The 14,610-nt window shown below is 45.0% G+C and overlaps 1 protein-coding gene across 1 annotated transcript; it reads left to right on the forward strand.

Annotated features, from left to right (window-relative positions):
* Positions 1–206: 206 nt before the first annotated feature.
* Positions 207–13,900, forward strand: CLDN11 (claudin 11). The gene is made up of 3 exons (XM_065876511.1): positions 207–472; positions 4,027–4,191; positions 13,619–13,900. Exons 1-3 carry the CDS (start codon positions 247–249, stop codon positions 13,849–13,851), a joined length of 624 nt encoding a protein of 207 aa, XP_065732583.1. The 5' UTR covers positions 207–246; the 3' UTR covers positions 13,852–13,900.
* The last annotated feature ends 710 nt before the right edge of the window (positions 13,901–14,610 follow it).

Below are 14,610 nucleotides of genomic sequence, written 5' to 3' on the forward strand. Positions count from 1 at the left end.
GTCTGCGGGGTTTAAAGAGGGGGGCGGGGGCGTGCTGCCCAGCCGCGCTGCTGTCCTCGCCGCGCGCCCGTCGCGCAGCTGGGCTCGCTGCGTCTCGTGGCTTCCCGCCTCCTCCAGCATCCCGCATCTCGCCGTCGCAGGCCAGCGCCTCGCCAGCGCGGGAGGAGGACCGGGGCAGGCGCCGTCGAGCCCGGGCGCGGGCACAGCTAGTGAGGGGCGAGGCGCAGGGACTCCAGGGCGGTCACGATGGTGGCCACATTCCTGCAGATAGTGGGTTTCATCACGAGCTTCGTGGGTTGGATCGGCATCATCGTCACCACGTCCACCAATGACTGGGTGGTGACCTGCGGCTACACTATCCCCACCTGCCGCAAGCTGGACGAGCTGGGCTCCAAGGGGCTGTGGGCCGACTGCGTCCTGGCCACGGGGCTGTACCACTGCAAGCCCCTGGTGGACATCCTCATCCTGCCGGGTAAGGACCCTGCCTTGCAAGCGGCTGTCCTAAATAAACCCTTTCCTTCCGGGCAGACGGGGGGAGGGGAGCATTAGGCAGCGTTCACAGAATCATCTGGGGGCTTGAAGACTTTGGGGCATCTTTTGACACCTTCCGTCCTACTTTGTTGAGGAGGAATTAGGTAGCCCTGAACTTAACCTCTCTCAGCCTCAGTTTTCTTATCTGGAATTTGGGATGACAGTGGTGGCCACTGGCCGAGTCACCCTGAGAAGGTAATGAACTGAGACATAGACACATGGTTGGAACTCCCTACATATTAGTTACCGTAGCCGCACCTGCCGTGTGCTCCCACTGTGGGTGGATCAGAAGTACTTCATCCCCTGGCCTCCTCCTTCAGGCGCCCTGCTTTCCCTGTTAGAATCCACCCGCAGAGGCTGGAGGAGGAAAGAGAGAAACAAAAGCATTCCAGCTATCCGAACAGGCGCAGGCTGAGTTTCCCAGTCCTTGTGGGACGGCCGAGGTGTCCTGGCCAAGTTAGGGCCCTCCTACCTGCGCCCAGTCGGTTCCCACAGGCCCCGGGGCCTGTCCCATTTCCCCTACCCCTTGCCCCCGCAGTGAAGGGCGTCGGTCCTCGGGCCTGCCGAGATTCCCCTCCCAGTCTCCGCACCCTGGGGTCAGAGAGGGAAGAACGGGCGCCCCTGGGAGGGCCCACTCACCTTGGGAAAAGGAGCAACTCCGCGGGTCGCCCCCTCCCTTACGGCTGTGCCTCAGAGTGGGGAGGGGAGGGAAGAGTTGCCTAGTTTCCACCTTCCCCGACGCCAGCCGGCGCCGAATCTTAACTTGCCGCCCCGTTGAAAAATTCTGGGCAAGTTTCAATTCAGATTGAAACCTCGAGCCAGTTGGATGATTGACAAGGTCTTCGGAGCCCCTTCAGGTTTTCTGCTCGGAATCTTGGCTTATCCCGGCCCAGGCCTAAGCACGACTGTCTCGCTAGCCTTTGAGGATGGTGCGCCTTTAAAGGCCTATCCCGGTTTCCTTAACAAGTGGAGTATCTGGGCGGTCGGCCGGAGTAACTGGCCCCCGAGGCCGCCAGTCTGGGAGACTTTGGCTTTGGCCTTCTCCTGGATGAGCTCTTCTCTCCCGAAGACTGTCCCTCTTTAAGCCTCACCTCAAGTGCTTCCTATTTCCAGGTCCTTGTAGTCGGAATCTATCCGCCCTTCCTCCTTGCCAGCCTGGTATTTGACCCCTATCCCCGTCAGTGCACGTTTTGACTTTTCTGTTCCTTGTTTGTGAGTCAAGTTCTCCTAGCACATTTTAAATTCCTCAAAGATATAGATAGCATCCTACCCTCTTTGCATCTTCCCCTGCACCTGGCACTGCCCCTGACACACAGCAGGTACGCACAGTGCGTGCCAGTCCTGCCCTCCATTTTGGACTTTCGGAATGACAGAGGTCTGGGGAACGCAGATGTGGACCCACCTTCAGGAAAAGCTGCCGTTGGTAGACCTGGATCAGACTCTGGGATGCAGTGCTCACAATCCGAGTGATTTGGGACAAGTTCCTAACCTCTATGAACCCCAGTTGTCTTCTTTTAAAAATTAAAATGAAACCAACCCCCTATCTTTCAGAGTTGTTTTGGGGATTAAATGAGATGAGAAATGTAAGCCTCCTTAGATGTAGTAGAGGCTCCATAAATGGTAGCTATATTTTTTATTAAAAGCCGGGCATGGTATTTTTAAGAATCTGACTTGAAGCATAACATTACTCTCTGCTTCCTTCCTCCTGAAATTAAATTTGCTGAGCATTCAGTGACAAGTGGTTTATTTTTAGAGAACATAGACCATCCTACAGATGGAGTACACTTTAGGGAGGGCCTAATCCTTCCTGTGGTCCCCTCCCTCACACTGTAGGTGGGGACAGGGACAGAGCTCAGTCTCCATCTTTAGATTCTCAAATGTGGCCTTGACACCTAGCATGTTCACAGACCGTGCCATGAATTTCAGAATCCGGGTGGCTAGCTGACTCTCCTTTATGTCAGCCCTGGTTCTCTGACCAGTCGCAGGGGCTTAGGGCTGAGGTCAGAGGTCTCGCCTCAGACCTCCTGTGGCTCCTATCTGGGGGTCTTCAAGTCAACAGATACTTGATTGATTTATTACCCTTAATTCAGAAGAAACTGAGTTGGGCAATTGTTGGGAGCGTGCCCTTGTGGAGTCTGAATTCTGGCAAAACACAACTTGCTAAGAGGCAATCTTGCAGTTGGGTCTTGGTGCACGGGTAGGCTGGCCACATTTGGTGTGAGGGTCCTGCCACATGAGGCAGAAGCTGGGGCTTGTTTTTGGGTTTGCCATTAACTCTGCTTCCCCCAGGTCATTAGCTCTACTTTCCTCTGAGTCAAGAGGGAGAGTTGCAACTCTCCCACCCCCTTTTTTGAAGGAGGGAGAGTGCTTTAGTGAGAAACGATACATTTAAGTGTGTCATATTCTCCCAGTATCTTGTCAGATTTATTTTACATAAATATTGCACATATTATAATCTGTTTCTTAATAAAGTAGTTACCTGGCATTTTATTTGACAGTATAAAGTTCAGGTAGCTTTGCTCCACTCTTATTATTCAACTCGTTAATTCCTTCATTCATAATTGTATGTTTACATCATCTGTTGTGGGCACTGTGTTAGCTCCATGAAGACCAAGGCAGGTGTCTGTCTTCTAGGAATCCATGGGGCTGGAGAGATGCCTTTATGGAAAATGGACCATTGTGGAAGCATGCCCAGGGCACAGTCGGGGAGGCAGGAGATGGAGCCTGACCATCTATAGGGGACAGGATTCATGAGCAAGCAGTATCTGGGGAGATATCAAGAGAGGAAGCCTGAGTCTTAGCTTAGTCTAGTTAGGGCCACATACTGTTTATATACAATGTGAATTAAAAGCACATGATTAAGGGACAAAATCACCTAGCACACCTGGAGATAAAAGTACTGCCTTGACACAGAGTAAAATTAGGAATACCAGTAATAATAGCTGACCCTTTTTGCAGTACTTAGCATGCGCTAGGCACTGTTCTGAGCACTTCAGGAATTAACGAATTTAATCTTAGTTGAATTCCATTGGAGAGATGTAGGTACTATTATTATTTTTACTCTGTAGGTGAGGAAAGTGTCAAGACACTTGCCCAAGGTCACACAGGTAGAACATATCAACAGCAGGCTGGGATCAACACAGACCATCACAGAAGAATTCTTCAAAGATTTGAATTTTAATCTGAATTTTTCACAAGGTGCTGTAACAGTGTAATTATGCTCTCGGCCGCTTCATCTCGGAAGCTTGGATGAGTGGTCTAAACCAGGGAGCCCCATTCAGTCTCTCCAGCCCCCAGCCTTCCTTTTTTTTTGTCACTGAGTCACGTTAAAAATTGAACATGCAAAGTGACCTTGGACAACATTTAACATAGTATAAGTCCTGGAGTGGGACAAGAGGGAGGAAGAGGTAGATGGTGCTGGATTCCCGTGAGGCAGGATTGAGGATCCACGGGGACCCATGGCCTAACCCACCCTGTCTGCACTCTTGTTCCCAGGCTACGTGCAGGCTTGCCGAGCCCTGATGATCGCTGCCTCAGTCCTGGGTCTGCCGGCCATTCTCCTGCTGCTGACCGTTCTCCCCTGCATCCGAATGGGCCATGAGCCTGGCGTGGCCAAGTACAGGCGGGCCCAGCTGGCTGGCGTCATGCTCATTCTTGTGGGTAAGACAGCTTTCTGTAGAGCACCCCAGCTCCCAGCGAACCTGAAGAATCTCGGGTCTTGCTGCTGCTTCATCAAGTTCAAGAGACGTGTGCAAGGAAGGCATGTGAATCCACTGGGGGAAAAGCCCCCCACAATGTGTATCCCTTTATGTTTCTTGGGCAGTTGATGCAGAGGGATAAGTAATGTCTGTGGGAATCACTGAACATAAAAGTAAGTTAAGGGACTTCCCTGGCCGTCCAGTGGTTAGGGCTCTGCACGTCCACTGCAGGGGATGCAGGTTCGATCCCTGGTCCGGGAACTGAGATCCCACAGGCCATTCGGCGCTGCCAAGGAAAAAACAAGTTAAAGAAAACAAACAAAAAGGATTTTGAGGGTATACCTAAGAGAGAGAACAGAAGACAGAAGAGAGGTACAGGGCAGCTCTCCACTCAGGCCTCATGAGAGAATCCCTTTTTGGAAACACCTGTGTCCAGGTCCCACTGCAGGTCCATTGAGTCAGAATTTCTGGGCATTAGACCAGGCAAAGATATTTTTTGAAAGCTTCCCAGGTGACTCTTGAGTGCAACCAGGATTGAGAACTTCAGTTAACATATAAAGGAAGACCAGAGAAAGAGGAGGGCAAGATAAAAGTAAGATGCTGAGGGTGGTAGATCACCAGGTGATGGTTCCATCTTTTATTCAGTAAGCATTCACTGAGCACCTGCTGAGTGCCGGGCAGTATGGTAGGCACTGGGGATATTGGAGAAAAGAAGGTAGTCTGTGCTTCGAGTGTACTTGCACATCTTGATGTACTTGGTATACTTGCTCATCTAAAAAAGGTACACAGTCTGTGCACACACATAGGAAGGCACCTGATCCAGATTGGAGGAGTTTTCCAGAGCAGAGGACCCTAGCGATGAATTTTGAGAGCTGGATAGAAGGTGATCAGGTCATGGATTGGAGAGAGGGACAGCTCAGGCCAAGGACACGACGTGTGCTTGTTCAGTGTTCCTGATTACACCTGCACACGGGGGTCTTGATTTAACAGCCTAGGGAGGGTCCTTCTAGCTCTACTCTCTGACATGCATTTTAAGAACAGCAGCTCTTGTTGCCAAGTGTCCCGAGACATTGTGAGGAGACATTGGTTTGGATATGAGTTAGATATAAATCATGTTCTCCTGGGACAGGAAATTCCCATCCCCAAACTGGTATCAGACCATGTGTTTGAGGGGGAAAGGTAAGGAGCCAGGGTTCTGTGTGGATCAGTGCCACTTAGTGACGGTCACCCACAGTGACACCGGTGAGGTGAGGAGACATGAGGCATAGGGGTAAGGTTTCCCTTGATTGCAAAGGGTTGGAGGTTTTTAGAGGCTTGTGAAGCCATGGAGAATTCAGAGGAGGGGCTTGCGTGTGCGTGTGCATGTGTGTGTGTGTGTGTGTGTGTGTGTGTTAATAGGAGTGAAAAGACCAGAAAACCTCTGTAATTTCCAGAGAAGAATTTGGGCATGGACATTTTGGTTCCCGCCACAAAGAATTTGTGTGGGAGTGCCACACGGAACACAAAATCAGCGTCATGTGCTTCATTCAACTTACAGGGTCCTTCCTTGTAGTGCTTTTCGGTGGCCAGATCTTTGCATCTGAACTCCCTTTCCAGTAGGTTGACAAAAGCTCTACAATTAAACTGGTTTGCAGAATCCAGGTGAAACCCTTCTCATCCTAGATATTTGCGGTTGTTTGTAACTTTCCTCACATTCTTACAGAAGCCCCAGAAGGCTTTCTCTTTAGCTCTGAGGATCCCAAAACCAAAGGATGGGTCCATTGTGTTGAGTGTTCATCTTTAGAAATCCTAGCCTTCCATATGAGAGTCACAGAATATCCACAAGTAAGAGAATACATGAGAAAACCCCAAACCCAAACCCCGTAGAAAATAAAGATATAAAAGCAAAGTCACAGAAACAAATTGGCATTTAAAAAACCCCTGAAAACAACTTAATTGTCCAGTTGAATATAATGATTATTTAAAAATAACAACCCGTCGTTTGAAACTTCCTAGACGAATTAAATACTGTTTTTCTTCATCTTTTTCAAGTGGGTTGGTGGATGCAGACAGAATCAGAGAGAGGAGAGTGAGAGGGGTGGGCAGGTATGGGTGTGAGCTCCTCAGTCCTTGTTTGCTGCCCAGAGGGAGACGATGGAGGGGGCATTGAGTGATCTGACACCCCTTCCCCCAGGGAGGCTGCCCCTTGCCCTCTTGTAGCCTTGTATCTCCAGTGGTACTTGCGTCCTCTTTGATGGCTCCTGTCCGGATTTGTTTCTCAGTGGGTCGCGGCTTGCCTTTGGGTTGGATGTTGTTTAGACTGGAACAACCTCCCTTGCTTGCTAGATCTGGAAATGTAAAGCTCATTGTCTCAAGTGTGGCACCTGCTGGCCTCCCCTAGGTCTCCTCGGCAGGGAGCCCGTGTGCCTTGTTTCCCCTGCTGGGCAGTGGGTGGGAGGAACAAGAGAGAGTGAAGCCTCCCTTTGTGTGGCTCAGGATGGGCTTCTGTCCTAGGGGTCACCAGAGGTGCTCCAGTTGAGGTGTGGTCCCCTTCCAACGGGGGCCAGGCACACTGGGGTGTGGAAGCCTGGGAACCGGAAACAGTGTCAAAGCTAATCTTGGGATGAAAACTGTAAGCACTTTTAATGAAAATCAGTTCTTCCTGACTCTGAAAACCTTTATTTTTCAGAAAGCTTAAAAAAAAATTGTGTCTGTGGTACAACAGCTTATCTCCTCAGGATTCTGAGTTCAGTGTTGTGAGGATTTGGTTCCTGCTGTGGGGGAAGGAATGGGAGCCTGAAGCTGCCGACTTCTTAAGCTAGATGAGTAGTTCAAGGCGCAGTGGGCGCCTCAGATCCAGGATGGAGCAGAGGCAAATCTAATTCTAACCTATGGCTTTTCAAGAACCGCCGCTGAGGCAGGAGGTATCTATGCCCTGAGATGCTTCATCTTATCATGTGGACTCAGGTCAACTGTACTAAATCTTGGACCTACCGCTTTCTAGCTGTGTGAATGGGGCCAGTTGCTTAATGTCTCTGAGGCTTTATATAAAATGGGGACCATACTGCCTACTTCTGAGGTTGGTGAGAATAGTGAAATGATGTACACAAGTTATTTAGCGTGCATGGTGTCTGGCGCCTAGTAGGTGCTCAACAACTGGTTGCTACCTTATAGATGCTGTCGTTTAGAGGAAATAGAGAGCTAACCTAGAAGGTAACTGGGTATTCCTTCCATCACATCTAATTTCTGCAGGGTCATCTCCACACGTGAAACTGGTAAGGAGAGATGACGAGCTGTTCCTGGAAACACCAGGTCACGTCTTGGTCTAATGGAAATATTTTCTTTGCTTACTTTGTAAAAACCAGAGTGTAGGGATCAATAGTTTGGGTTTTGGTCTTATTCCATTATGAAGAGTCATGATAAGCTACCCAACTGAAAATGCTCAAGCTTAGTTCTGATTCAGTCTAATTCTCATCTCACTATAAGTTACAAAGTCCTTGATTTGGGTGTGTCTTGGGGAGATGGGGTAGGGAATGGAAGGAAAGGAAATGTATTTTCCTTCCTAAGTGGAATCCTTCGTCTTCTCTCCTCCTTTTAAAAAGTATGGCCTCAGGAATCCAATATTTGTATTGGAAAAAAGTTTTCAAAAGTATGGCCTCAGGAATCCAATATTTGTATTGGAAAGAAGTTTTCAACTTGGAACTTATAGGCTAATAATGAAAGTGCCGTAAAATAAAGGGTATATGCAAATGTGGGAAAAATTGAGCTTGTCACACACAGGGAATCGGATGTCCTAGGGGGATTGGGAATCCTTGGGTGTGAAATAAACAGTGATGCCCTTAATCCCGGAGTACTGAGATAATAGAAAAAGTCTTCTTTCAAACTCATTAACTTTACACAAAGTTCCTAATCTAAGTCAAATTTCATGTGGGTAGAAGAAAGGATGTAGCATCTGAGTATGGTTGTGGCTTAAAATGACCTTATTAGTAAAATTGGAGGAATTAACTGCTTTATGGGGTCTTTCCTGTCTCTACCTTCAGTGTTCTTTAAAAACTTAACAAATAACCACGAAGCTGGCTTTTAAAAAAGGTTGTAGGAAAAAAGAGATAACGATGTGTGGAATAGAAATAAAGGGAAAAAAGTGCTGAAAGCAGGCCAGGAAAATAATGTACTCAGATATTCCATTGACTTGATGATTGTTGTAAATATTAGATCTTCATAAAAGTCATTGCACAGAGGCCTGTGTCCTTTGGCAGCTGTTTTCTTAAGTCAAAATTTAGACAGTGACAAATGAAAAAAGGAAAGACAAAACATTTTGTGGTTTCAAATTATAAGGAAACAACAAATACATGTGACTCCAACCAACAGCTGGTTAGAAATCTGATTACTTGTTGTCTTGAGTTAACTGGCTTCTTTGTGAGAAGCTTAAGTGAATTGCTAGTTAGATCATATGAGATAATAGCATCAATTGCGGAAGATGGCGTTCGGTGCACTGTAAAATGTTAAATGGAAGGGGATTTTAAAAAAAGGTGTTGTGGAAAATTTGAAGCATACGCAAAAGTAGAGGCTAGTGTAATGAACCCAAACTCATTCCCAATAATGATCAACTCACCTTCGATCTGCTTCGTCTCTGTACGTCTACTTTTCTCCCAGTCCCCAGATTTTTTTGAAGCAAATCTCAGGTATCAGATCAAGGAAGATTTTTTCTAGTGTTACTAATGTAAGTCAGAGTAATTTAAGTTATTTTAATGAAAATATTGCTTTGTGCTGGAAATGATGCCTTTAAAAGTTGTTTCAATGCTTAGTACTGAAAGTGACGAAGCCTGAAAACAGAGGTGCTCATTGGAGGAAGGAAGAAATGTCAGGGTCTGCTGCTCTTCTGTCCTTCTGGGCTTCTTTGTCTGTCTGTCCTTCTCTCTCTCTCTCTAAGTTGTTACCTCCAAAGCCAAACACACCTGTACCAATTTTATTTAACTTCATCACATTTATTTAACTCCATGTATTACCCTGTGTCATCTAATCCCTAAATAGATGAAAAGCTACACTTACATTTCATTTTTGCTCTTAAACTGCATTCCCAAATATTTTCTGTGTTTTGCTACATCAAGATCATTGCTAACTTTTAATAAGGGTATTTCCTATCAACTAAAGAACTGATTGTATTAAATTATTTGAAATTTATCCAAAAGGGCAAACAATTTTATTCTATGAGGAGCAAGGAATTCTGCTTGTGAGAGGACCAAGTCCAGATGAATCTATATCTACACAGTGAAGCTTTCTTCTCCCCTTCTCCTTCTTTTGTTTTTTCAGATGAAGATATCCCTACTTTTCACTTTCTAGTCCCCCACAAGTGGCAGAATTTTTTTCCTCTTGTGCAGTTAACTATTGCATCTTCTGAAGTTAGAAGAAGAGGAGCAAATTGAAAAATCTAAGTGTTAAAATTCCCCTCGTCCTGGGCTTCCCTGGTGGCGCAGTGGTTGGGAGTCCGCCTGCTGATGCAGGGGACACGGGTTCATGCCCTGGTCTGGGAAGATCCCACATGCTGCAGAGCGGCTGGGCCCGTGAGCCATGGCCGCTGAGCCTGCGCGTCCGGAGCCTGTGCTCCGCAGCGGGACAGGCCACGGCAGTGAGAGGCCCGCGTACCGCAAATTAAAAAAAAAAAAAAATTCCCCCTGTCCTATTTTTAGAGACTTAATTTAAAAATAAATTCTGATGACATAAAAAGAAATGAAAATTCCCTTTATCTTCCTTCAATGTTCTTTACCTTATGGGTAACTGTGACTTTTTAAGAAAAACATTTTCTTTATTTTCCCCAAATATGGAGAGAATCATTACAAACTCTTTGTATGTGTGTGTGTGTCTGCAAATAGCAATAATTCTAGCAGGCCTCCTATGTCTTTAAGAAAGCCAAAAATTACTGCCAGTTCTAATAATGTGTCACATCTTTCAGTTGAGTATGATATGACTTGCATTTTTAACTTTACTGATTAAAACTAGTGAATCAGTAAATCTCCTTTCCCTTCAAACCATGCTGAAATTGAGTAAACTCCTTTTTTAGTTTTTAAACATTCTTCGTTGTGAGTTCAGTTAAAGGTCACAGTGAACCTCTCATTCCCTTTATGTTGTGTGGCAGTCTGTCATCTTCTAGTGGTTTTTGATGTGGTCCATCTTTGAGAGCCACAGGAATTCCACCCAGGGTTCAATTATCTACTAGGAAATAAAGAGCCTGCTGGTGCTTATTTGCTTTGTTTTGCATGGATTGTAAAAGAAGGAAATCTTTAATGAGGTAAATCATGAGCTTGTAGCTTTGAGTGTGTTAAAGTCACGTTAAAGTTTTATAATTTTGGAAGTCAGTTTTGGTGTGGATGAGGTGGAGAATAGACTGGAAATGAATCTACCTCTCATCTCTCCATCTGTCTGTCCATCCGTCCACCCACTCACTCACCCAGTCCTATAAGTTCATTATTTAAATGTTCAGACATTTTAATGATTTTTCCTTTTTCTGGTGAATTATATAGGAATAAAATCTAACTAAATCTCTAAAACATTCAAAATCAAGAGTGATAATTACTTTTGAATAGCGAGCCTGATTCTTTCGCTACGTGAAGATAACCTAGCTTTATTACTTTGCTTAGGAAAAGGGAAAGGATTCAGTGAAATTAGAGGCAAACTTTAAATCTTATTCTATAAAATCTAAACCAACCTGCAAGTTAAGTGAGGTTTAAATGAAATGTGGAGAATGCTTTTGTTTGTGTGTGTGTGTGTGTGTGTGTGTGTGTGTGGTATATATAAATACAAAGTAATTGAAAAACATAAAACTTAATTTGAACCATAACCTGTTTTGAATCCAGTTAATAGTTTATAGGAAAGATCAATTGGATTGAACCAAATCAACTGGGAATCAAATCTTTTTTTTTTCCCTATGGAATTCGGCTTTTCCCTCCCCACCTTTCCCTCTAATCAAGCTTGGGTGTTTGGAAGCCCTTGCTAGGTTGCTGCTTTTGCCCATATCAGAACGAATGCCCCTTTTTGGCATCTAGGGGTGTGTAGCTGGATTGTGTCTTGATATGAAGAAGCTAGAGCAATTCTTTCTGGCTCAAACACTCTAGAAAAAGCTTGTGCCCCTTTCATGATAGAGAAAAGGCTTTTCTCTGTGCCTCACTGAGAGTATAACTATGACAATAGCCAAGCAGTTCTCCAAGAGTGCCAGATTTGGAATCTGTGGCCAGAAGAAGAGAAAGAAAAAAATTGTATCTTAAGTATTCAAAGCCCTGCATTGGAAAGGGAAGGTTCCATCAACCAGATCAACTGGTGTTCTTGAGAATACTCTATTCACAGAAGGAAAATACATCTTCTTATGGTATTACATATAAAACTATTACAGAAGCTGGCATGACGGTGCTTTACTCTTTAAGTGAAGCTATTAACATATGGACAGATTTTAGCTTCTTAGATAATCTATCAATATATAAACTGCTTAAATATATGAATAGTTCACAGGTAACGGAATGAATTTAGGCTGTTAGAAAGCCAGTTGGAGCAATTCAAAGCCCCCAAGTTCACTTTCTTACTTCTGACTTCCACTTGGGATCTATACTTTTTTAGGACAGGAATCACATCTATTTATATATATCTATACACACCTTGTGGGGATGGGCTTAGTGTGTTGTCAACAAAACCCTATGTTACAATCTACACAAGTGCAATGAGATAGTCTGAAAGGTCTTTCAAAATGCGTAAGACTTAAATCTTTTCTTCAGTTTAGAACTAATGTACAGGGCTGTTAGATTTGAGTGCTATGTTAAAGAAAAATTACATTGTTTTCTCTGTGGGCATAGAAGTAAGTTAGAAAATTACTCTGTATGAGCAGAAAAAAGCTTGCTGAGTTGAAAGTGACAAGGGTACCCCTTGTAGCAAACAGTGCAATGCCCTGCCGTGAACGTATCAAAGGCTTTATGACTGACAATTAGAAACCTTATTATTAATTATTACTTTTTGGTCTGTCAACTTTAATGTGCCATCCCAACCTACATCTTTAACTCAAATTTCTGTCCTGCTGTAGTTGTGAGAGATCAGATGATACCAAAAGAAGAATGGAGTTACTTTGTCTAGAGCTTTGTGTAGTACATTAGCCACTAGCTACATGTGTTCATTTAAATTTAAACTAATTGAAATTCAAAATTTGGTTTTCAGTCTCACTACCCTCATAAGAAATGTTCAATAGCCCATGTAGCTTGTAGCTACCCTAGTTGACAGTGCTAGTGTAGAGGTTTAAAATGTTTTTTCAAGTTTTTATAGGCTCCTGCCTGCCCTGTTCTGTTACTTTGCTTGGGAGGAGGGGAAGAACTAAATGATGTAGAGGTTATTTCTTATGGTGATGACATTTGTTGTGATGGGTCACAACCCTTGGTTGGGTAACTTCTTTTACTCTGGGAACTGTTTATGTGTGTATGGAGATTTTGTGACTGTGAGGCAGCACAATACAAACTCAGACTCTTAGCCGATACTCCACTGAGGTCTGGCAGTATTCACCACAGCAAGAGAATTTTCATAGCTTCTTCCGGTCTTTGTACTATGAATTGACCAAACTGAAAGAATAGAGTGGAAATTGGAGTGGGCACTGTCTTGTTTCTCATTTTTGAATAGCTCAGGTCATCCAGTCATTCAACTGGTATACATTGAGCACATACTCTGTGCTTTTTTTTTTTTTTTTTTTTTTTTTTTTTTTTTTATGCGTTACGCGGGCCTCTCACTGTTGTGGCCTCTCCCGCTGCGGAGGACAGGCTCCGGACGCGCAGGCTCAGCGGCCATGGCTCACGGGCCCAGCCGCTCCGCGGCACGTGGGACCTTCCCAGACCGGGGCACGAACCCGTGTCCCCTGCATCGGCAGGCGGACTCCCAACCACTGCGCCACCAGGGAAGCCCTACTCTGTGCTTTGTACTGAGCTAAACTCTGACTTTACAAACATAAGACATGGGCCCTGCCTTCAAGGAACTCAGAACTTGGAATGGGAAGTAGACATGTAAAGAGATCATTGTAATGCAATTAGGTAAGTGTAAGAGTAGAATTATAATTATAGGTATATAAAGTCAAGATATATAAATAAATACAAATACATATTTTTTGGACTTAAATGATTTATTTCTAGGTTTTTACATCAGAGTTCTTTTGTCTCCGCCACCTGTTGAAAAAATTAGGACCTAGCAGTTTGGTACAAGCTTTTGATCAGCTTATTCCATAGATTCAAACCTTTAGGTTCAGGTTGCCCCTGCGGGAGCAGAGCTGAGTGTATTGAGTTTTTGGAGTTGGTTGGAAGCCAGGGGGGTGTGTATGTGGAGTGAAGGGGAGCCTGCCCGCTGCTGGTGTGTGATGGGGATGCCCAGTCACAGCCCTCTCCATGTCTCCCCAGCTCTCTGTGCCATTGTCGCCACCATCTGGTTTCCTGTGTGCGCCCACCGTGAGACCACCATCGTGAGCTTTGGCTACTCCCTGTACGCGGGCTGGATCGGTGCTGTGCTGTGCCTTGTGGGTGGCTGTGTCATCGTCTGCTGCGCCGGAGATGCCCAGTCGTTTGGTGAAAACCGTTTCTACTACTCTTCGGGCTCCAGTTCCCCCACTCATGCCAAGAGCGCCCATGTATAAGAGAGCTACCAGCCTGCCCATGGAGGTGCTATAGATGCTGGGCCCATGGCCCTAGGTTTGCTTGCCACAGTGAGGGGGTGGGAAGCCCACTCCTCTGCCAGGCTCCAAAGCCAACGGTCTAGAAAAGCATCCTGTCTGGCATTTTGTAGTCTTAACACCCCCTCTCCTTTTGTTGCCTTAAGAGAAATCTTTAGCTCAGATTTCACACATTTTTTCCATGGTTTTGCCCACTATTAGCTCTTTTCTGGGCATTCCTTTGTCATATATATATATATATATATATATATATATATATATATATATATACACACACACACACACACACACACACACACACACACACACACACATATATATGGGAAAAAAATTTCCCTCTCTCTTTAACTTTTAAATATCTTGCAAACATTGCTGAGTTGGGTGTGGGGAGAGAAATAAAAGACACTTTCAAACTGTTACAGATGACAATGGGAGCCTCATAAACATGCCTCTCTGTTCCTCCCTCCTCTCTCAGCTCCAAGGTCACTTAGTTATAACCAATAGAAAAAGATAGAATTGGGAACATGGGGTGGGGAAGGGAGGGGAATTGTGGAACTTTCCCTCCATGGGAAAGTTTCCCTTTTGTAAGTTGAGGGCAAGGGGTGGAGATATTTTTTAGTTTGTGATTTTACATTTATCTGTACATACTTTTTCAAGATTGCTCATTTTTATAACCATGGTTTTCCTGAAATTCTCAATTCATCAGTATGAAGGAAATGAACC

Source organism: Phocoena phocoena, chromosome 4, assembly GCF_963924675.1.
Source record: "Phocoena phocoena chromosome 4, mPhoPho1.1, whole genome shotgun sequence".
NCBI classification, from domain to species: domain Eukaryota; kingdom Metazoa; phylum Chordata; class Mammalia; order Artiodactyla; family Phocoenidae; genus Phocoena; species Phocoena phocoena.